Source organism: Galendromus occidentalis, unplaced genomic scaffold, assembly GCF_000255335.2.
Source record: "Galendromus occidentalis unplaced genomic scaffold, Mocc_1.1 scf7180000075612, whole genome shotgun sequence".
Classification (NCBI taxonomy): domain Eukaryota; kingdom Metazoa; phylum Arthropoda; class Arachnida; order Mesostigmata; family Phytoseiidae; genus Galendromus; species Galendromus occidentalis.
Genome location: NW_003803602.1, coordinates 973783 through 997429, shown reverse-complemented (window position 1 = coordinate 997429; position 23647 = coordinate 973783). Strand labels below are relative to the sequence as shown.

General features: G+C 50.8%; 4 protein-coding genes and 1 non-coding gene across 5 annotated transcripts; 4 read left to right on the top strand and 1 right to left on the bottom strand.

The window, feature by feature from the left end:
- Positions 1–4052: 4052 nt before the first annotated feature.
- On the top strand, positions 4053–5740 carry LOC100902000 (transmembrane protein 50B). The gene is made up of 5 exons (XM_018640362.1): positions 4053–4111; positions 4417–4532; positions 4642–4777; positions 5013–5187; positions 5328–5740. The coding sequence occupies exons 2-5, from the start codon at positions 4437–4439 to the stop codon at positions 5377–5379; spliced, it is 459 nt and encodes a 152-aa protein (XP_018495878.1). The 5' UTR covers positions 4053–4111; positions 4417–4436; the 3' UTR covers positions 5380–5740.
- Positions 5741–6450: 710 nt separating this feature from the next.
- Positions 6451–6523, top strand: TRNAV-AAC (transfer RNA valine (anticodon AAC)). Its single transcript has one exon. It is a non-coding gene; the product is annotated as a tRNA-Val (tRNA).
- A 698-nt stretch (positions 6524–7221) lies between these two features.
- On the top strand, positions 7222–14274 carry LOC100904736 (anoctamin-1). The gene is made up of 15 exons (XM_029111895.1): positions 7222–7240; positions 9513–9658; positions 9786–9896; positions 10017–10118; positions 10433–10498; positions 10886–11010; positions 11158–11571; positions 11784–11972; positions 12071–12322; positions 12475–12738; positions 12842–13046; positions 13157–13436; positions 13513–13711; positions 13787–13928; positions 14011–14274. Exons 1-15 carry the CDS (start codon positions 7222–7224, stop codon positions 14272–14274), a joined length of 2778 nt encoding a protein of 925 aa, XP_028967728.1.
- Positions 14275–15417: 1143 nt separating this feature from the next.
- lt (vacuolar protein sorting-associated protein light) lies at positions 15418–20812 on the top strand. Its single transcript, XM_029112132.1, has 16 exons — positions 15418–15515; positions 15878–16003; positions 16127–16411; positions 16503–16625; positions 16744–16911; positions 17059–17259; positions 17385–17467; positions 17985–18069; positions 18164–18283; positions 18385–18496; positions 18594–18782; positions 18870–19078; positions 19170–19324; positions 19451–19757; positions 19905–20075; positions 20174–20812. Exons 2-16 carry the CDS (start codon positions 15878–15880, stop codon positions 20342–20344), a joined length of 2505 nt encoding a protein of 834 aa, XP_028967965.1. The 5' UTR covers positions 15418–15515; the 3' UTR covers positions 20345–20812.
- Positions 20766–23518, bottom strand: LOC100901570 (transmembrane protein 115). The gene is made up of 4 exons (XM_003737680.2): positions 22965–23518; positions 22459–22600; positions 21304–21905; positions 20766–21130 (listed from the first exon to the last, which is right to left on the bottom strand). The coding sequence occupies exons 1-4, from the start codon at positions 23129–23131 to the stop codon at positions 21007–21009; spliced, it is 1035 nt and encodes a 344-aa protein (XP_003737728.1). The 5' UTR covers positions 23132–23518; the 3' UTR covers positions 20766–21006.
- Between the last annotated feature and the right edge of the window lie 129 nt (positions 23519–23647).

Here is a 23647-nt window from a genome sequence, read left to right as displayed (position 1 = left end):
CCAATGCCGAAGCTCCGCTCACTCGACCGGAATGAGGAACGTCAGCACCTAAGCCATCGTGGCGCTCACCTTTGTTCTTCGTATTCCTTCATCCGCGGCGAAACCAAGTAAAGTCCGTCGGAATTGGTTTCGAAATAGGGTTGACCGTTCACCTGGCTATCGAAGGACCGTAACCGGTCTGGGATGGGTCTCGGTGCTTCTCCCGGAGTCGGGTCGATTCTTGTCTTCAAGAAGTCGAGGAGGGAGCTGTCCGCAGTCAGCCACTCTTCCTCTAGCTGTACCATCCGGAGTTTGTCGTGCGAGCGAAGTTGCTTGATTCGACCGATCGTCAGCGGCATGACTGCGTGGTCTTGAGGCGTGAAGACCTTGCAGACCTTGGAATGAAACAGGACTGAGTTCGCGAACTTCACGATATCCCTCACGGTGAGGAATCGACGGGGTGCTCGAACACTCGTCTCAGGGTAGGTCAGGTTGACCCCAAACGCTTTGACTAGCGCCGCGTCCTCCCAGTGCCGCATTTCTGCAATACTGATCTCATATCCGATCCCGTGAGAGGTTCGGACTCTATGGAAGGTGGGTGATGATTCCTCGATGTCGAAACGCCCGTGCTCATCTACTAGGATGCCTCTATGATGAATTAAAGTGGATATTCGTTGTGTCTTGAGGACGAAATCTAAGTTCAGGCGAAATTGGCGGTCTGGAGAGAGGACGACAGTGAAGCGGCCCAGCCAACGTGCTATGCGAGTCTCGAGCTCTTCCAACGTCATGCTCCATTCCACGTCCATTAGCCATACTCTGAACTTCGTTCGTGGACCACATTCTGCCAAGAGCTGATCGAGGCGAACTCGGGCTCTACGCGCGTCTGGTCTCACGAAATGGAACGTCGGGTTCCTCCTCTGACCCTGTGGGGGCTCCGTGTTAACGGCACCACCTCGGATTACGTTCATCGTGTTCGGAATCGCTGGAGCATCCGAACACAAATAGATTGCCCCGAGCACAGCAGCGTATCCCAGTAATCTCAGCGCCCGCGCATTTGAAGCTCCGCGTCCCCGCAAATTGAGTTGGCCAAGCTCCAGGATAAGCTTTGCCAGAATAGTCCCGTATAGAACACGAATCATCATGGATTCAAGTTCCATGGTACATCCGGCTGGGATATCGTTCCCAATTATCTCCGTCCGAGAGGACCGGGAGGCAAATCGTTGTCTAAGCTCAAAAATGGGTTCTACCGTTCTACCCACAAAGACTCTCCCGGTGAGCTCAATTTCATTCATCTTTCGATCAAGTGAGAACCTCAACACTCCGATACCGATGAGTTCTTGCAGATGCCTATCTTGTCCGCGATTAGGGGCTGATGGGGGCATATTCGGGAGTGGAACTCTTCCTTGAGAGACCACGCGCGACATTCTAATAATAAAGAAAATAAATAATGTGATGTAATGACGAAGAATCTGTACTAATCGTTATAGGTTCCAGAAACCCCTCCAGTATGGCGAAGCAGTTGACCGAGTATCGCAAAGTGGATGATTCATGCTCAGGAGCGAGAGGTCTCGAATCAACGGATGTAGCTCCTTCCGACACGCAATAGTTTCTCCGAAAAGTTCGAGACAAACTAGAGCTCGGCCGAAATCAGTCATTCTGGTCACTCGCACTAGAACTCCGCGTACCAGAATTTCTTGCCCCGAAATTCCGGCGTCATGCCGGGCTTTGCATGACTCATCGCGAGGCAGGAAGAAAATCATGGAGCACTATTTTTCGCCATTCATCGCATCATTCCAGTCGGTTATGTTCAGAAATGCGATAGAAACTGCGACGAGTCGCGATTTCTGCGGCAAATTACCGCGACAAATCCGCAGCTCGTGGACTTTCGGGCCACGAGAAACGCTGAGCGCGCTCTGCGTCTCTTGGCGGGCGCTCGCCCTCTTGCGGACTGAGGGATGAAGAAATGAGTTATAGTTTTCCTGTCCCCCGTCGGCAACTGCTTCCTGTACTTTCAATAAGATGGGAAAATGTATAACAGCTCGGAAACTTGCAAGTCATTCCGGGGAACAATCTTCGCTGTGCTGGATCCTTCGATGGAGATACGCATTTCATTCCCGACGGGCTGATCTAGTATATAAGGGAGGCCGCACAGAGGGAAGCATCAATCGTGGACACGGCCCCGCTAGTGTGCAAGCTCCTGACGTCAGATTCGTGCAACTCAACACTCATCATGCTCTTCGAAGCCATGCATCCCCTCGTTCAAGGGATCGACCAGGAACAACTTCGCGACGTCTTTGAGAGAACCGCCGACTTCTTCAAAAAAATCCAAGAGGACGGGCTCGACCGCGACATTCTCCACGGCACGCAGGACATTCCTGACTCGCTCAGGAACAGGCTCATCGCGGAACTTTTCGGCTTCCCGGTGGGTACGTGTGCCGGGAAAGATTTGCCATCCGGAGACAAGGCTGCTAACAAGGGGAAATCAACTGAGAAGCAGGAGGAGCAGCCGAAACCGGAGAATCTCTATCCGACCGCGAACCTGAGGGGCTTCGAGGATGAACTTGTCAAGCAGCAGAGCGGCTCGTCAAAAGAGACCTTAGAGGACGTCAGAGCGAGGGTTTTCGGCAAGAAGAAGAGACATGCCGCGCCCGATGCCGGAATAGAGAGCGAGAAGTCTGCCGAGATCGGGAAAGGGACATCACCGCCGAATTCGAGTGACGCGAAGCAATCTGGCGGACAGATCTCGGTGTCTGGGAAGGGATCTGATCCGACTTCAGAGGCCCGCGAAATTTCAGCTCCAACCTCCTCCTCGGACGACGAGGGCTACGAGTGGAAGTTCCCCGTCGAGAGCTGGTGCGATCCGAAAGACTCTGCAGTGACCGTGACGGATTCCATCTTGAGACTCAACATCTGCAAGAAGGTAGCGAACTCCGAGAAGAGCATCACAACCCTCAAGTCTCTGGACTTCTGCGTCGAGCTCCCGGACGATGTCGTCAGCGAGGAAGTGTCCGCTAATTTCATTGAGGACAAATCCGAATTCGTTTTGAGAGCGCCGAAGAGGAGGCCCCGGGAGGAGAGCACCGGGCGCGTTCTGCGCATCAACTTCATTCGATCTTGAAGAATTAAACTCAGTACTTTTCTTGCACTTAAAAATTATCCATTCGTGATGCTAGACCAGATGCAGGCAGCGGAATTATAGGTATGTTGGAAGCACGGGCGCGGGAACCCATCGAGTAAACATTCATTTTGGTGCGGAGATTGCTTGTTCATGGAATAATAGTCTTCAAAAATAAAATAAACAACTTGACCGAAGGACTCATCATTCTCGCTGCTTTCGTCACACAGTGTGACGGGAAAAAAATGCTACCTGACTCGCTGAACCAGGTGAGCCCTGGGCTCTGAGGCGAAGTCCGCCACTCGCAGCCCTGGAGAGAGTCTCGCCGCACCGATTCCTGATCCTGATACAATGAAAACCAGGCTCTATGGTCGAAAGATCTATCAACAGGAGATGATTCCGACATTCGGCCAACGCTGATAATTTGGCTCGGTGAATAAATGTTCGTTCCCTCAGCTGTCGCCCGAAAGGGATAATTGGGATTCCGACGTCAATTCCTTCTCGATAGGAGTTCTTTAACAGTGGCGTAGCGAGCCGGAGTGCCGCTCGGGGCGGTGATTCGAAATTTCCCGTTTTTTCACCGTGCTCGACGAAAATGCCGCCCCCCGCCAGCTATTTTTCCTCGAAAACACTCCGTTTTTTTGATGCAAAACCCCGAAATGCCGCCCCTAAATGCCCCGTAGGAAGTGCCGCCCGGGGCGGTCCGCCCCCCCCGCCCCCCCTTACTACGCGACTGTTCTTGAACAAGAATTTCTTCCGCTCTCGGAATCCGTTCGGGAAATACCCGATCGGGCGAGATCTCCGTGAGCCTCACTCATCAGTTCCGGGACGTGAATCAGCGGCTGGGTGAGTGCCGCAGCGGAGGGCTGCATCACTGACAATGCTGGAAGTAAAGATCAACGTCATCATTGTTTCGATGCTCCCCCCGAGTGAGACATTCGACTTTCTCCTCAGTTGCGGGAGTGCTTGCTGAGAGACTCATCTGCAGGGAAATTTTGTCGGTCTCAGTCGGAACATGTGAGTCAGAATGTCAGATTCAATTTATTCTTATGCCGCAATGTCTTGGCCAGCGCCGACGGCGCGAATCTTTCCGTCATTGCGTTTTTCCTGAGTCAGGAAACTGGCATGAAGTCAGACGCAGGACTCGGGCCTTGGATGCAGCTCCGGAAACTCAGCTCAATAGCTAGAAGATCCCAAGAACTCCAAGCTGCGTTCATAGGCGAAGAGCTCACGAGTCTAAGGACTTCTCCGACTGGGGATTGCTCGAGGCATTCGTCCTTAATCATAGAATATCGCTAAAATATTTCCGTTTTCCGTTTCAGCAGCTCTTCGGGTACTCGGAATGTCGTTCTGTCTCCACCTGCCGTGCAATCGGCCGGAATGGCTCGACTTCACCGAGCGTCGTAATGAGCTCTACGCCGTCATATCTGGAACTTTGGTGAGTCACCCGCGTATTGCAAAAAGAGGAGTCTGGTCTCTGCGGGAGTCTCATATCTCCGACGAGAGACGGATCTAAGGAGTTCGCTCACCACGAGATTTCGTTTCAGTTCGCGATCGGATGGTGGATTATAATTGACTGCTCCGTGCAGCATCCGTCAGACATAAAAGCTTTACATGCGATCGGAGTAATCTCGACGCTGAGTCTCGTGATGGTCAATCTAGTTTCAAACGCTCAAGTGCGCGGTGAGTGCATTGCAGATATTTCTAGACAGATGTAACCACTGTGAATGAGAGGAAGAGGGCTAGGAGAGCCAAGCTTCCCGAACGACCCTAGGACGTGATACATACAACTGGAGACGACACAAGCAACAGCCGCCTCATGGGATCCTTGTCGAACGAATATCACCGAGGACCTCCAATGATCGGAATGCTATAGTTTCGATTGTCAATCATCATATTGATTGTGAATTTCCTCCAGGTGAGAGCTCGTACACGGAAGCGGCATGTGGGCCATCCGGGGCTCGGGCTTGGCTCTTTATCGGCTTCGTCATGGGATTCGGAGCGCTCCTCGGCTCGACGTGGGTTCTAATCCAGAACAGTTTCGAAGCACCGTCAGTTTCGCTATTCCTACAGAACAGCTTTATTTTCGCAAGGTTGGTACTCACAAAAGAAGCCGGTCGATGAGCGAGATGTGGATTCTGGGATTCTTGGGACATCGGGATCGAATATATTCCCGCTGGTCATCGATCTGTTTCGGCTCAATTGACTCCCATCTCTTTTTCTCCCATTCTAGCTCGATGGCGTACAAGTTTGGCCGAAAAGAGTCAGATTCGTGGGGATCGTAATCGAGTGGGAGTACGGATTGATCGCAAACATGGTCTCACCCCGTCTGATGTTGGAGGCAGTATTCTTCTACCCACACCAAATCATCTTTCGCGTAATCGTGGCTCCGGTACCTCCGGTCATACGCGCCGCCATCCTGGCTCGTCGTTGAAGCCTCGAAATGAGCTAGGTCTCGACTCGTTCAAGCATCTTCGATTTTCCGCACGAAGGTCCCACGTAGACAAATACTTAATTCCTCGAGCAGGGAGTCGAGGAACAAGGTCAATCAATTCCAATGATGTAATTTATCCGATGAAAGCAAGTCGCGAGGATTTGTCAGCTCCGCCATCTCAATGAAAGATCGAATAAAAATAGGCTTTTATTCAGACCTCCGCGTATTCAAAGAAAGAGAATTTCTCACAGGCTGCGCTTCCCCATGGAGAGTGAGGATTAGACTTGAATCGGGGTTTTTATTTCACTGGGCTCCGAGGAATCTCCAAGGACGTTTTACGTCGTTGTGAAGGCGCGACAAGCCAAAAGTCGCCTATGCACATCTGTTACGCTCCGCCCTTGCGCTCCATTGTTGGTAAATAAATTAGGACCTGTGCGTTCGGTTGTTCACGATCTCGCCATGTGGCGATGACAGGGGAACATTACGGACGTAATCTCCCAAAGCGTCCGGGAAAAATCAGAGTAGCTTTACGCTCTGCGTAGTCACTCATGAAACTTCGTGGTGTGTCCATGGATCAGCTGACTGGAAGTCTTCCAGCGGCGGCCATGCCGGTGCGCGCCGAGCCCTTGGCTGAGGGTGGAGCTGAATCCATGTGTTCCACCTTGGAAAGTAGGGTGAGTAAAGCATTGGATTCATTTGCTCTCTGCGGGAACTTGGGGAAGCATCCGATGCAGCATCCAGGACAGACGGGAGACCGGCTGGCAACTCGTTCTCTATCCAGAATTCGAGCTCAATATGATATCCGGATACTCTCTCCGCGCCCGCCCGTGCTATTCGTTACATCTTGAACTGATACATCGGAATCGTTATCCGCGACGATTATTTTCCTGGGGCTCTTTCGGGGTCGCCGCGTATAGCTACGGTTCCTGTGGTGTAGTGGTTATCACATCCGCCTAACACGCGGAAGGTCCCAGGTTCGAGCCCTGGCAGGAACAGCATTTTTCCTTTTCGAGCGAACTCGCGCATCGATTCTCGGCTCGATGGCTCTTTATCGAATTCTAGCTCTAAGAAACAGCTTCCGCTACTTCCCGACTCGAAGTCTCTTTCGGAGAAGTTTACGGTGAAAACTATCGATTCTCGCTGATGCTGCCGCGGCAGCGTTCGTCTCGATATGCACTCGATGGGTTTGTGTCACGTCGATCTGTCTCAGAACGACACATTCGGTTCTGGCGTCTCGCTTCTTTTTCGCGCAGTCAGTCGGTCGGTCGGTCAGCAGACTTTTGCCCTGTCTCGACTCTAACTAAAAGTCTCTTCTCGTGTTGCGCATCCTCTCCACCAACGACCTGACAGAGAAAACCAACCACTGTGCCGAGACGATTCTCTCGAGTTCGCTCCCTTGAGTTGGTGTCGCTTTGCAAGAAGCCAGGACAAGCGAAATGCCGAAAGAGCGTTCTCTTCTTTCTCGCTGGCAGTGCACCGTATAATGTGACGTTATCCTTCAGCGTGAGCGCCGTAGAGCACAGCGGCTGCGCGGTGCCCTCACCGACTTCGCGTGGCTGATCTTCGCCGGTCGCTGCCGAAGGAGCACGGCAGAAATTCGAACAACTGTAAACGAAGCACTGCACCGCCGCCATGTGAATCTTGTGGAATAACTCCTCGCTCGAGTGATCGGTCCGATCCGAGTCTAGTCAGAATGTTCGAGCTGGAACTCGGTAAGTTTCTTCGGCATATTGCACTGCGGATGAGTGTTCACAGAGAGGGGAAAAGTTCCACCTCTTGATCGGACTGCGGAACACTGCTCGGTCAGTTCCGTGATCCGTTCGTCGTTCAAGGATGAGCGTTCTTGCCGTGTGTGTGCAAGTGTTGGCTTTAAACAGACAACCAGAAATGTTCAACGGGAAATAATATCGGAGCCGATCATTTCGGTCTCATCAGCTGTTATGGATCCGATAGTCGCCTTACGAACCTTGGTTGCTTCCCTGTCTGTGGCGGTCAGAATTTACTCGCCCAATGCACTTCGTCAGGCTTTGTCTCTCGCTAGCCCGCGAAGCGTGGCTCACATGAATCAGATCTCAGAGCCCACCTCAGAGTTCGCCCGGGTGTGGTCGGTGCTGCAGAGACATCATTCGTTGTTCGAACCATTATGTAAACCTCCCGACCTGCTCAATGACCATAGATGTCACAACTGCGGATTCTAGGGACTGTTTACTATGCAGAACTCCTTATCGGAAATCGCTCTGTCGTCGTGTCTTGAAAGAGAAGCCGCTCGAAGCATATTTCCCTCGTCGACGCTTTCGTGGAGCCGAGCGTTCCTCAGAGCCATTCTCGAATCCTGTCTCTCTGCAGGGAAGAATTGTTTTTATGAATATGAATAAAATAATTGCGTGAGAAAAGCCATTCGGATCCTTCGGTAGGTGCAGGAACTTTGGGGTCCACCTCATGAGTCGCATCGGCGCTCGAGGACCTTGGCGAACAAAGTCCGTCAGACGACTTCGATTTCCCCTCGGGACTGACCGCAAAAATCGATGCTGACCGGGAAAACTACTTGGTACTTTATCCCGCGAAGAAAAATCCCTTTCGTTCCGTGCTGATTTATGCCGTCCGCTGAGGATGATACCATTGGGCAGCTCCCGACAGGCGGAAACAAGCTTGCTTTGACGAAACCTCAAAGCATCATGGAAAATGATCCCGGAAAGTTCCTCTCGCCTCTTGGACACGATGTAGAGCCTCCAATCCAGATTTTGCTGCGGGCAAGATTCCGGCGAGACGATCAGTGGAATTTCCCTCAGTATTTTTTAGCGTGACGTATGTTCTGAGTCAACGGCTTCGATCCGTCAGCGAAATGCGTCAGCTTCCAACGGCTCGAAATTAGTGTTGGTCAAGTTGCCTCTGTGCCCGAGAGTTGCCCGTACTGATCGATGACGCCCGCCGCGGAATCCACGAGGTCACTGAATCGACGCGGACGCTCCGAATGCGACTGTGGCTCCTCGTATCCCAGCCCGGATTCCTTTACCTCGATCATCCGGGTGATTCCGGAGCTCTTGAGAACACTCGTATGCAATCGTCTCTTTCAATGTCCATCTGCCGATTCCGAGATGCAATCAATCACCGCAGAAAACATTTCTTGGAATCAAGCGGCTTCACCAGCATCACCGACTCTGCATAAAGCGGAAAAACTCGTCGAATGAATAGTCCAACTCATGCATCCGAAAGAGTTGGTCGGATCTCCTCCCGGGCCTTATCTCACTCAGCCAAACCCATCCACTAGATTAGATTTCGTTACCGGAAGTCATCAGTCCCCTCATGTCACGTAACCCGCGGTAGGCTCGCTTGAGATCACAAGCAGAGGGTTCTGAGCCTGATTACTCTCGACGAATGGTTTGAGCTGGTAGAGCTGGTGCTCCAATCAAAGCAGAGTCGCTTTGCCGTCGGCGACTTCTGTTGCTGTGAATGCAGTCAGTGCTGAGAATCTCCGCTCGAGAACGCAGATATGAGTTCTTGACGGGGCCACCTGGTGATGAATAAACGTCGAGCTTTCACTATCAGAGTGTCACCATACCAGAGTGAGTATGTCCACTTGATTCCGATTGCGGAGAATTCAGATCCGCTGCGCGCCGGGGGAATCCATTCATAGGGAAAATCAGACTCAGAAGCCTCCGCTCGCCTAGAACTCTCTCATCAGACACTTTAGAGCGAATTGAGCGGTGGACGGCTATTCGAAGAACCGTGGGTTATTCGGAACCTAGCGTCATTTCCAAAGTGCGGTTATTGCGGGATACCGCGAGCACAGGGAGCCCGATTCGGCTCGGGGATGAGTACCGGTGCGCGTGTTATGCATCGAGCACGATTTGGATGATTGTTCCTCCATATCCACGTTTGAGTCAACTCCTCGATGTCAGGCTGTGTTGAATACTCGTTAACGAACGACTTGCATCGCAGGGGACTTCAGACGTCAGATCTCACTCCGGGTGCTTTGATTTGCAGACGAGACTGTTGGTAAGGGCCCTTACGAAGATATTCTGCACGAAACTCTTACCGCTGAATTCGTCTCCGAAAATGACAGGTCCAAACGTCGAGGAAAGAAGGACAAGAAGCCAGGAGTGTGTTATATGTCAGACGGCTTCTCACAGGTACAGAGAACACAGCCCGCCGCGAGTCATGACGAACCATAGTAGATCGAATGAAGAATCCCTGATGCTCCCGAAGAAAGTGAAATATTGTCCGGTTTGCAAATTCATACTCGAACCTTTGATGCAGGTCGACTATGTGCTCGTGTATAATCCGACGAAATCAGATGGTCAGAGGAAGCGTGACATTTTCGAGGAGGAGCTCCTCCGAGCGGGGCTCAAACTCGACTATGTTCAGGCAGTGAGTATTCTACAGTATTTCTATTCCTCCGCATAGACAGCGCCGGATTTGAGTGGCCATTGCTCTTTTTCGCTCGAATGGGACGCCTCTATTCCTAACCCCATCCGATCCTTCATCCAGAACGCAAAGAGAGGCGGGCTCATGTTTATCAAAATAAGCGCACCTTGGGAAGTCCTCAGTACCTATGCAGAAGTTATGCATTTCAAAATGCCGGTCAAAGAGGTGAGTTTCGAGCGTTCACCGGAGAAACCTCATGATTCATGGGGTCCAATTCCCGCACTCATGCCGGTTGTCTATTAATTCATTCAGCTTGCGGTATGTGAACCTTTGAGAATTTACTCGGATTCCTATCCGACGATGTTCTAAAACAAGTGTGTCGAGTGCGTACACATGTTCTCTTCCCGAGCTTGGTCGTACATATGTACTACATACAATTATTGCTTCTGAGACTGAGCGCCGAAGCTTCGGTGCGTCCATCAACACGCATGGTTTTGATTGGTGTGTTTGACGAATTCCCAACCTCATCTATCCAACAGAGCTGCCTCAGGAGGGAGGAATGGCAGGCGATTTATGAAGGAGCCCCCCCAAACAGAGAGGTTTGTGTATTAAATTGGTGCTGGACCGAGAACTGTCGCTTAGCGCAGATTCACGCGAATAACGTGCCGGGGAAACATCAAAGACCAGGGTAGAAAGTTCGCAGCGCCCAACATAATCTATCCACTGAATTTCTGAAACTGACTCTTTGATGTCTCTCGTCGGTAATCGCGATGTCAACTGCGCGAACGGTGATGTCGAATTGCGCTCGCGATTCTAACTCATGATTAACTCTGTTTGCACGCAGCTGGATTCCCAGCCTTTGGTATGTGATGTTTGCGTGCATGAATTCAGTTGTTTCGACAAACATTACGGCTCAGTGAAGTCGAAGAGTGGATTTCGGGGAGCGTTCCGCCCCCCAATTGCTCCGATGCTGACATCCGTTGCGTTTCCAGCTCGCCGGGAACGAAGAAATCGAAAGAGCTCTCGGGAATTCGCGTCTCAGCCTTCAGCCAAGGCCGACGAAAAAGATGATGCATAAGCAGTTCGCTGTGACGTTCTCAAAAACGAAAGAATACCTGTGAGTGAAACAATTTACCTCCTATCGGAGGGATTGGGGTACAGGGAAAAAATTCGCTTGGACCCGGGTGGAGTCGATGGGAGCGCCAGAACCCGATGGCGGAACGAACGCCCTCGAAAATTAAATATGAGCTTATGCTCCCAACAGATTCGACATTCCGGAGATAAAGGAAGACTTCTTCAGTTCAGCACAGCGGTCTCAGATCGTTAACTACATCTTGCAACGGAAAACTTTCTCCAGAACCGAATCCGAAGAGTCGTTCGATTTCGGAGTCGATCGCCTCATACGCGACGGCACGTACATGGCCGCGTATCCCCTCCACGAAGGATCGAATACCGAGGCCGATCACTCGTTGCGACACCTATTACTGACCCAATGGGCTTCACTTTTCTCCACGTTCAAAGAACAACCGCTCGACGACATCCGGCGGTATTTCGGAGTCAAGGTTGGTCTGTACTTTGCCTGGTTGGGCTTCTACACGTACATGCTGGTGCCTGCCTCGATCGTCGGAATCGTCACTTTCATGTACGGACTTCTAACTGTGCACACAAACGACCCAACGTAAGCGCACCAAGAAGAGTATACTGCTGATATTATCAGTGATATTAGAGGATCTTCCGGGTCTCCCGAGATCTCGTCCTGCTCCGAGCCCCTCTGAGCGGCGAGTCGAAAATTCTCCGTCGAGCAAGACCATGATTCGCGAAATGCACAAGAGCTGAAAGAATACGGCCCGAGCTGCACCATTATTCTCATTGTCTCATTCTCGCTTGCAGCCTGGATGTTTGTGAGCGGTTTGAAGGCCTTGTCATGTGCCCGACGTGTGATACTGGCTGTGAATACTGGAACCTGAAAGAAAATTGCAAACACTCGATGTTGACTTACTTGTTCGACAACGCAGCTACAGTGTGCTTCAGCGTTTTCGTCGCGTTGTGGAGCGCAGCGTTTCTCGAATTATGGAAACGGTGAGATTTCCGTTCAACGAGATCAAGTACTGATCCGAATAGGCATCCTCAATTTTCTCTCCTCAGACTTGTTCTTCTATTGCTTCTTGGCTCATCAGATACTGCAGTCGAATAACCTACCAATGGGATCTGACGGGATTCGACACTCTGGAGGAGAACTCTCGACCTGAATACATTGCCGAAATGGCGGTACTCAGACGGAAATATGCGCAAAAAGGTCGGGATACGGACGACTTCCGAAAACCCTCCTATTGGAGGCGTAAACTCCCGTACACGATATTCTCGATCTCGGTGATTCTTCTCGCGATCCTGCTCTGCGTAGCGGCTGCCATAGCGGTGATAATATACAGGTTGGATATGCACTGGAATGACGGATGCCGTGCGCCATCAGATACTTGGAGTTTTCATAGCTCGATTCTATCCATTCACGTCTGGCTCTATTAGATCCCTCTTCGAAGCTGATTGGTTTTTCGGAGGGGCTCATTCGAAGACTCCGTTCCAGGATGGCTTTCCGCACTGTTTTAGCGCTCAAAGGGGGCGACGAAGTGACGTCTTCGGTGATCGTCTCCACGAGCGCCGCTCTCATCAACCTCTTATGCATCGTCCTGTTCAACTCAATCTACTCCCAACTTGCCGTAAAACTCACGGACATGGAGATGCCGCGCACTCAGAGCGAGTACGATGACTCGCTCACGCTCAAGATGTACCTCTTTCAGTTCGTGAACTGCTACGCGTCTATCTTCTATATCGCGGTCTTCAAAGGAAAGTGAGTTCGCGTGGAATGCGAATAAATCGATGACGTTGCAAATTGATATCTCTGCACCTCCCCGATCTCTCTTCCCACGCACTGAGCAAACGGAGACTTGCAGGTTCTCAGGACGTCCCGGGAAATACAATTTCGTATTGGGGACATATCAGCAAGAAGCTTGCGGTACCGGAGGATGTTTCCAAGAACTTTCGATTCAGCTCGCCGTCATCATGGTGGGGAAACAGCTCATTTCGGCTCTCTATGAGTTCCTGTGGCCACTCCTCATGAAATTACTACAATCTCAGAATCAACCAAAGATCGATAATGTGAGGCTCTTGCGATAGAGGATAAATCGCTCCCGAACGTATATTGGGAAGTTTCGGAGGTCCGAGCGCAAGCATCTCGAAAGTTATTTCACTCATTCCAGTCCTCGGAGAATGCCGATATCCGTGAGAAGATGGCCGCTCAAGGTGCGATTGACGACGACGACCGACCTTGGGAACGGGACTACTGTCTCCCGGAACTGGGTCAGTCGGGTCTCTTCTTCGAATACCTCGAAATGATCCTCCAATACGGTTTCGTCACTTTGTTCGTGGCAGCTTTCCCCTTGGCTCCCGTTTTCGCCCTGATCAACAATATTTTTGAAATCCGACTCGACGCGAGGAAACTCCTTCTCCAATTCCGTCGACCTGTAGGTCAGCGGGTGAAGGATATCGGTGAGTGCGACGAAGAAAACGAGCCCCAACGGCTGTTTTCGGTGATATCTACCAAGGTTCGAATGTTCCCCCACAGGAGTTTGGTACAGGATTATGGACGTCCTCGGCAAGTTCTCGGTGTTAAGCAACGCGGGCATAATCGCATTCACTTCCGAGCTCATTCCCCGCTTGTATTATTTGCTCAAATACAATCCGAATAGGGACCTGGTCGGATATGTGAACTTCACGCTCTCGTACTTCGATACGAACCACTATGATAAAAACGTGAACCACAAGTAAGTTTATTCTGAGCGGTGAAAACTTCCATTGCCTCTAATCTCACGTTCCACGTAACCGGGTTCGATTTTAAGGCATCGCGAACGGCTTGGGAACTCAACCTACTGTCGTTACTGGGATTATCGTTCGGCGCCCTGGGAAGACCGAGCCTACAAGAGAACGGTCGTGTACTGGGAGATCTTCGTTTGGCGATTGGTTTTCGTTCTCCTGTTCGAGGTTCGTCGAGGTCGAATTCGCTGTAGATATTCATACAGGATAGTGAAAATGGGACCTGATGGGAGTCAATTTCCCCTTCCAGAACATCATCGTCATATTGACGACACTGATTCGCTGGCTCATCCCAGATACTCCGCGCTCTATTCAAGCGAAAATCCGCGAAGACAACCGTCTCACCAATGAGCTGATAATCCTCCAGGAACTCAAGCGAAGACAGCTTGAGAGAGGCACTCGACGATCCGTATCGTGTAGAGACTTCCCCGACATAGCCGAGACTTCTGCGTTCGGAACGGAGGAATCTTCCACAACCGAGGAAGGCGCGCAACCTTCGCCGCCAAGGGTTTGAGAAACGGGACGGATGAGTCCTCCGGAAAATGAAGAGCTGCCATCGCTATCGCTATTGTTCCTCGGAGAGATCCGCCTTGCGACGCAGTGTTGATGAGGTTGATCGTTGCCAAACTATTGTCGTTGGTGTTTGCCTTCGCGTGAGCGGCGTGGGATGAGATGGAAGAGCCCCGTGCACATTTCCTCCTCTGTCCTCAAAGTCGAGTGGATCCCTTCGAAGATTTCGGGTCCTCGAATCTTCCCGCTGCAGCTCCGCTTGCTCATGCATTTGGGGACCCTCAAACCGGACGCGAGGTACTCCCAGCTTTGGGACGATACCGAAGCGAACTCATCCTCGCGCCCTAACGGCATTTTGTTGCGGATAATCCTTCCCTTCATTAGTCAGAGGAATCTTCGCGTTCTCATGTACATAGACAGCTTCGTGTGATATCGTTGTATGCAAGTAAAACGAGCCTTGATATGGAGCAAATTCGGATCCTCATTGATAGGAAAGTGGGAATCGCTCCCTGGTCACAAGGATTAGTTGGAGAACACTGATCTGGCTCCGATCTCAGTATGACTTGCGGGATCGATCTGGATACAACTATTCCGGCGCTTCCGAGGGCAGAGCAGGATGACGACTACCCTTCCGCGCGGTTCTGAGGAGCTTTATTCAAGCCTGATACAAAACCTTAGCACAACAAGAGAAAGCCGTGTCAATCGCCCTCTCGGGAGAGGATTCACCGTAACACCTATCGCAGCTCGGAAAATTCGTAAAGTTCAGTATCATGAGAGATCCTGACGTCTCCTCTAGATACGGTAACCCGCCATACCATTGAGGTTGCCTTGCTTGGAGACCTTTCAACGCCTGAGGATGCATGCGAATGCGAGAGCGGGCTCCACGGAAATCCATCGATGATGAGCGTGCCCGAGTTTTTCTTCGGTACGCCACCGCTCTCAATGACTCAATTCGTGTACGGAGAATGACGAGAACGGCTGTATCCACTCCTGCAAGCTAGCTGTCAGAACTCATCCGCAGGGCTTTGAACGTCGATACCGAATCATTCAATCGTATGTCTCCGCCGCTGCCGCCGCTGTGACAGGCGTTCGAAATTCGCGCCGCAGCCGGGCAAACAACACCGTACGGCCCCCTCTCACGATTGCCGGAGCGATTCGATCAGCTGACGATCTCACCGAAAAGAACACCAAAGTTTTCATGTTTTGTGAATCAGCTCACATGTGATAGAACGAAAGGAGAGAATCGTGAGTTCCAAATACTATCGTCAATCTTGTCAGCAAGCGTCGACTTTGCTCGCTCGTATCGCAGAATCTTATTCATCCGCACGTGACTAAGGAACTGTGACGCTTCTCTTAAATTGGAATCCGAGCTCTCCGGCTCATTGACGAAGTTCTCTCGTCGGCGGAAAGAGAACGGAAACACCAGAACCTCTTGATCTTCTCGGGAATACTGCTGCGTATGATCGCCAATAGCCTGCGGGCGACGAGTTTCGAACAGAATTGGGGGAGGAGTATCGTCGAATGATTCACAACGAAGCGATTCCTATCGTCGAATGTTGGTACAGCACTACGGATTTGATATATCCGCGGAATTTTCTCATTTTCAGATGGTGTCGAGTCACGAGAGCTCTGAAGAGGATGACGAACGAGCACTCCATTACGAGAGGCTCCCATATGACGCTCAGATCGTACTCGATACAGAAGTGGGGTCCTGCATTGCTGTCCACGACAAAGTGTGTATTTCTATCCTCGCTTTCTCCTGCGTCGATATCTAAGCATCGATCCCCAGACACTCGAGACGACTCGAATTGCCTGAACCCTTCATCCGATTGCAAACCGATGCCCTATGCTTCCAGTTCATCCTTGTTGGCACCCTGACGGGGTCGATCCACATACTCGACCACCAAGGCAACAAAACCAAAACCCTAACGAGTCACGAGACGCCAGTGTGCCATATATCTGTCGACGCTAAAGGGGAATACATGGCATCCTGCTCCGAGAACGGTTCAGTTTTCGTTCACGGAACCGCTTCTCAAGACAACAATATCGCGTTCTCTTTCGAAGAGCTCGTTCATTTCTGCTGTTTAAACCCACGTTTCGCGACCGACAGTAAACGTTCTTTCATAATCGGCACAGACAAGGTAGGAGAAAAAAATATATGATTATGAAGATATTCGAGCCCATCCGAATTCCAGCTCGCTTTCAATGGTAGTGAATCAAACCCCGTTTCAGCTAATGTATTATCAGAAGAACTTCTTCAACAAGTATCGGATGTCGGTGATTTTTAGAGGTGAAGGGCCCATCAGGACTTGCTCGTGGCAGAACCGTTTCGCTGCCTTCGCGACGGACTTATCGGTTCGTCGCTGAATCCATAATTGTATCCTGGTTCATAGAGAACTCATCGGCTCATTCCATGGTGTGTCTCCGAAACCCTTCTGGGCGTAGAAAAGCTGACCTCGCCGAACGTTCCTAGGTGATCGTGTTCGACATGTCGATGTGTGCCGTACTTTGCAAGTTCAGGAGGGACCAGGACCCATCTCTCGCACCTGAGCTCTACCCGTGTCATATGGCCTGGATGACTGATCGTCAGTTACTGGTTGGTTGGGCCGACAGGATCAACATGTGCAATATCAAAGAAAAGGTTCGCATCTGAAAGAGCTTCGGAGCTTCACCGTATTCCCGAACGCATCGCGATGTAACAGGCGGTCAACTTTGTGAGAAAAAAAATACCTGTAGAACAAATCCGATGTCTCCCAACCGAAGTCCGCTCCCTCAACAGGATGACGAGATGCGTCGGACACACTCTTCACCGACGAGCTTCTACCTGGAGATCTCTTCGATCTTCACAACCGACGATATCTATGTCTGTGGCCTCGCCCCGTGTGGCTCAAACATTGCCATACTCGGCACAGAAAAAATGGATGGGAGAGACAATACATCGCACATGCTGTTCCAATTGTTGGAGCCTCACAACAAATATTGCACTCAGGTGATCCCATGTTCAAGTGGAAGAATTATTTCACGCAATCGCAGCATCGAATCATCGCGTATCAGTCATACTCCGATGAGAGGCCCCCTGATAGTCGAATCTGACCCGATTTCTCTGTCTTAAAGCTATCTTCGGATCGGATACCTCTGAAGATGACATCGAAATTGAGAACGGATTTCTCCCTGAGCTGTTTGACGTCAGAACAGAGGTGAGCAAAGTCTTCCTGCAACGAGGAAGCCTTCCTGTGCGAGGCCTTGGAAAGGTTCCGCGTGTGAGAATCGGTCCTCTGATTGGCTCCACGGAATCGAAATATGGAGCGAACCCATGTGGAACCTCAATCAGGCTCTCCATCGTTGCCCGAGCGTACCAGGCGGACAGCGGCTCCAGCCGTATGGTACTTCCTCCATGAAGCTCAGAGAAATTTAATAGACTGGAGATTGATTCATTGGATACCTGCGCGGGCAGGATCCTCGCCTCCCGTCCCGATTCTTCCTCATCCGGGTCGCGGAAAGGGGAAGTTCTACGCATCGAATCTATGCGCGACCCCTTCTCACCTCGAGTGGGAACTTCAATCGTGAATGAGAGAGGAAGGCGAGCAGCATGGGAAAGAAGCCTAGGGAACGCGGTTACACCATATCCTCCGGGATACCCGGTGCTTCCCTCCCTGATCCCAGAGGCCACACTATTTTTCTAAACCCCGCTAAACGACTCGAATGCATGTACAGGTGGTTCATCCTCAGCCCCTCGGAGCTCGTCGTGGCGAGGCCGGCTGATAGAGACGACCACATCGACCGACTCATAGGAAACGAGGTCAGTTCTTTCGCCTTGTCCGGCAGGAATCTTTCTCGTGAGATCTATGGTGCTCCGACGCGATTCGTTGTGATTTGCCCCCTCATCCACACAGATGTATGAAGAGGCCATGCAGGTCATGGTCAACTGTAGCTCCGAGATCAAGCGACATAGTCTCCTGGTCGTTGGGAAATACTACCTCAATCATTTGCTTGACACAGAGAAATACGACCAGGTGGGTTCCACTCACGATCCTGCGAGGTCGCTACTCTTAGGGGGTAGGTACCTATATCGAAATCATGAAGGACTCCAACATTCCTCTCCGCGTCACCTCAGGTTGGGCCCCTCTGCCAGAAGATCTTCGGATCACAATCAGCTTTATGGGAGGAATTGATCTTCAACTTGGCCACACGGAAGAAATGTCACATCATCGTCAACTATATCCCTCGTGAGTTCCATAACGCCATGTCGTACCTCCTGTCTCGACGCGTACCGCGAAGCTTCTCCCGATCCGAAGCGTCTCCGGAGACGAAAACTTTTTCCAGAGCGAAAGGACAAGAAGCTGAATCTTCAAAGCTATGAAATCATGCTGAACGAGTACATCCAGATCCTACCCGCGCAACTTCCTGCGATGGTCAAGCGATGGAAAGGACTCTACGATCCTCGAATCGTTCATGGAGCGATTGAGGAGCGTCTGAAGTACGCACCTGATGAGAGATTGGAGGAAGCCGTGGGTGGGTTTAGCAGTCGAGTAGTTTGGGAGCATGACACCGCTAATTGTCACAGGGTAGACCTCGATACGACATATCCTTCCCCCACAGGATTGCTCTTGATGTATCAAGAGCGATACGCCGAAGCTCTGAATATTTTCATCTCCATCCGAGCGGCTAAATGGGTGCACGAGCTTCTTCGCGATCACTTCGATATTCTCAAAGACGACATTTTCAAACGGATACTGGAGCTTATGGATATCGATTACAAGGAAGCTTCGAATTTCTTCGCGAAGCACGACTATTACGATGTGAAGGAGGTAAGTTCTCTTCACTTTCATTCACAGTCTGCCGCATATTCCCCATTCGATTGGATTCCCTTTGAAGGCATCCCCCTAAACCAATCTCTAGGTGAGCCGGCGATTGAATGACCGTAGGGAATATCTTCTCGAATACTTACGCTGCAAGTTCGCGAGAAAGCCGCGGGCCCTCGACGAAGGCGACCACGGACAACTTGTGGAATACTTCGCAAGGCACGACCCGGACTCTCTGCTACCATTTCTGAGGTTCGTATCTCAGTAGCCTCCCTACGGGAAGATATATCATCGAGTGCACTCCGGTCCGAAAACTTCCCCGAAATCCTCAGACCCAACTGTGTGCTGCTTCCGATTCGAGACACTTATGCTTTGCAGGAAGTCGAACAAGTTCCCTTTGGAGAGGGCCCTGCACCTCTGCGAAGAACAGGGATTGGTTCAAGAGACCGCTTTCCTGTATGAGAGAATGGGCAATCACAGGAAAGCATTGACGTTGATAGTGACCGAATTGGAAGATGTGGAGCAGGCCATAACCTTCTGTAAAGAACAGGCTCGAGACGACCTGTGGCAAATCCTCATTGATCTCTGTGTTTCGAGACCTCAGCTCCTCAACGTCCTCCTGAACCATATCGGCAATTACATCGATCCAACAATGCTCATCAGAGCCATACCGAAGGGCCTTGAGGTAAATTACCCCATCGAGTCCCTTTCAATCCCACCACCATGTTCGATCGGTCTCCGGACTGGTCCCTGCGAAGTGTGAAACTCTCCGATTGAAAGGCATCACGAGGCGTTCGGCGGATCTCTGACTCGGGTCTGAAATTATTTCCAGATCCCGGATTTGAGAGATTCGTTGGTCAGAATCATCCATGACTTCAAGCTCCAAATCGCTCTTCGAGAGAGCTGCCAGAAGATCATTCTCAGCAACCACCGCTCTTTGTTCGAACGACACTTCAATTTGCGGCGGAAACCGATTCATGTTCCCGCAGACTCATTGTGTGAAGTGAGTAGCCCTTGGGAGAACACGGTATCGATCAGCTCTCGATATTCGATGGTGATTCTTCGTCTTATTCAGCGGTGATGTTTTCGTTCCCCCGACAGAGTTGTAATCGGCCAATCGTTCAGAGAGACGCCACTCGGATGATGAACGTGATTGCCTTCGCTTGCGAGCACAACTACCATGATGCATGTGTGGAGAAAACCGACGATTTGAAGTGCCGAATATGCTTCAACAAAACCAAATCAAACTTCTTCGAATACTACAATGCTTGATGCAGCGGAAGACATGTACGTCATTGATGGTCCTCTGATGTCTCGATCGGCTGAGGCTGCGAGCATAGGTTTCCTGGAGCGTGATCGAGCGAAGCTCTCCATCGGGAGCATGCGACACTATTGGCATTTCGCCGATCTGTACAGCCCTTGAATGAATAGACGATTATCTCAAGGGGATCGTCCGCGGAGTGATTGGGAGGAGTGGAATGCTTCCAGGGAATGTCGCCTAAATTGTGTACAATTCTAAAATTAGGGTAAAGAACATTTTTTGGGGTGATGAGCGGTGCTGTTGTTGGTACATTCTCTCGTGAGAGGAAGTTCACGATTTCATATGATTAGTTTCGAATAAAAAACCTTGTTGATTTTCCAGACCTTCGCAAAGATTTGATGCTGCGCACAAATTAGGCGAAATATGATAAGCTCAGAGTATAAACATAGAACTTTAATAAATAACATGGTATGTACAACACTGTTCCAGAATACGGCATGTTTACCTATTGCGAGTTCTCATGGATGTGAGTGGATCGGGCTCAATATCAATGATTCATCCGCTATTCTCGAGTCCTTATAGTTATGTGTTTGTCGTTCGTCCTTCAGTGTCAAAGAATTTCCGATCCAAAAATATTCCCATTCCAAACGCAGTTGCCAATCAATTGAATAACTCAAACATCTATCAACCTCTCTTTTGATTGTTTCCCTTGACTTTGAGGGAACAAAGGAGCGGACGGGGACTTCGACATCCCTCCTTTGGCCAACCGTTCGTTCAATGCTTTCAGAGCCAATTGCCTGTAAGGAAAGATTCGGCCGCTGAGTGAGAAATATCGCTCGATGCCCCCATGGGCGATTCAGAAGAACCGACACCAAATTGTTTTTGGGGGGAAAGAAGTTCTTCCCGGTTCTCAGACGCGATGAGAACTCCGGAAACGGTATGAGACAGACTGACTGACTGACTGACTTACTTCCTTCTCTCAGCATCATCTGCGGGCGAGTTAGCCGCCGAGAGACCGCTGGAGGAACCGGGCATGTTGATGGCGATACTCGGTGCACTGTTTGCCATAGTGAACTTTCTCGCCGGTCTTCGACATACGCCGACTTTAACGAAGAACTCGAAAATGGCGTTGCAGATAACAGCAACCGGAGGCTGGAGAACATTTGGGAAGAAGCTGGCGAAACAGAAATGGTCGGCAATATCCCCTTTCGAGCCGTTCGAGTGGGCTTGCCAGAACCGAAGGTACAGCCAGGAGCTCAGAGTGCCGGACAGGTACATCACGGGATACGGTGGGCGAAGCATACCGATCGTATACAAGAGAATCGACAGTGCCAGAACTGTGAGCGGCATATTGCGGTTTCGTAGCTTGCCAATCTTCGGAAGAGCAACGAGCACGTTATCAGGCATCAGCTGCTTGACGGCTACGATGATCGCTGCCGTGTAGCCCGCCATGCCGTGAATTTCAATGTTGAAAAGATATATCGCTTGACCGGTGAACCAGTACAAGAGGATGAAATACACGACAGACAGGAAAGCCGTGCTCACGTTGACCACACAATAGAATAACAACACCTGCAAGTAATTCGAAGGAGTCAACAATGAATATGGGATTCTCATGTGCTGAAACGACTATTCCCCGTCCCACCGCAGAGCTCCCTAAATCGCAACAGATCAAATGGATGCGGGATGCGGATCCATGCTCGTCTCCCCTGGCATATACGGGGGCCTGCCGCCAAATGCTAGATGATCCCCCGCCGTTACTATTCTGATGAAGGCAGCTCCAATGAATCGCTCGGCAGGGAGCTGGATCCACAAAGTTCGACAATATCTCAGGAGAAATGGGATCGAGCATGCAGGAAGCAATGCGGGGCGGGGGATGGGGTCGAGTGTTTGCTCTGGGTCGCGGCTCACAACCACAAGGTTTTCAACCCAGAGTCGTCTGTGTATGATTCAACGTTCGATGCTCTCATTGATTAGCCCTACAAGAAAGCTAAAAAGCAGAGAAGGGAAGAGGTTCGAGGTGTCCGATCGTATGTATTCGGTGTCGAACTCGCAACTAGCTCTCCGATGAGCTGGCTACTTGGAGATTCAAAGGACTTCTCGGATCGACCTCGCTCATTCTCACCTCAGCGTTTCCCCACAGAGGCTCGACAAGTTTCCCACACAGTGTGATCGCGACGATGTCACCGATGAGCATGAGGATGCTATTCTCGAAAAAACAGTGCGTGAATAGTGTCCAAACGCAAAACTTCGGCGGCATGATATATCTGCGGAAGAAAAAATGCCGGGTCAATACACCTGCTCGGATTTTCTCCATCACGTTGTATCACTTTCCGGGAACATTGGAGCGGGTTTTCCGGGTCCTCTACGCCACTGTAGGGGGCTCAGACGAGACCGAGTCGTTCCAACGGAACGAAACGAAAGAAGAGACAGAGCAGCAAGATGCTCGGCCGGAGCTCAGAGGCTGATGGTGGACGGAGAATAAGTAGACGAACCGAGCACAAGGCATCGATCAAATCGAGCTGCCTCGCGCGAGAGCCGTCCTGCTGAATCCTGAGCTCAGAAGATAATTCGGAACTCACTGGAAGGGGGACGAGGAGAATAGAACGAGACAGGATGTCGAATACTTACGCTGGTGTGACAATGACTTTTTTGAAGATCCCATTGTTGTATGAGAGACAGTATCCGATGAACAGGAGTAAACTTAGTCCTTTCACAAATCCGGAGCAGCTGGAGGTGGCTGCCGACACCTGGGATAATATGTATGGCACATTTCTCGATAGAACTCCTCCGGCCATCGCACAACAATTCGATAACACTGACGTCGTTGTCAAACGCTAAATCGTCATTTCGATCGGGAGTCGGAACCACGTCAATCCCAACGCGCGAGCCCCGATCACGCCTTCGTAGCACGAGCCGGTTGAGGTTCTTTTCGAGAACTCGCTCAGAATCCACGTCTCACGATTTTGCGATGTGCTCTCTGCAAGCAAGACCAGTGCTGATCGCTCGACCGACTTAAGAACGACCACTGCAACGGTGTGACATAGGGGGTGGAAATTGGTCCGCGATCTCCCGTACGATTAAGTTCGGGATTCAATAGGGTTTCCTCTAGGTCGCGTCACCCACAATTCATCATGGTCGCGAGTAACCGCAAAAACTCAGACTATGCTTCAAGGTTTCGAATTTTAGCGCCTTCCTCGTTCATGCTCGTTTCCTGCGTGACAACTGAACATAAGTCTCCGTCGGAAATGATGCTGACTGCCGAAGAACTGATCTCTACGAATTTTTCGTCAGTTAGAATCCATGCCGGAAAC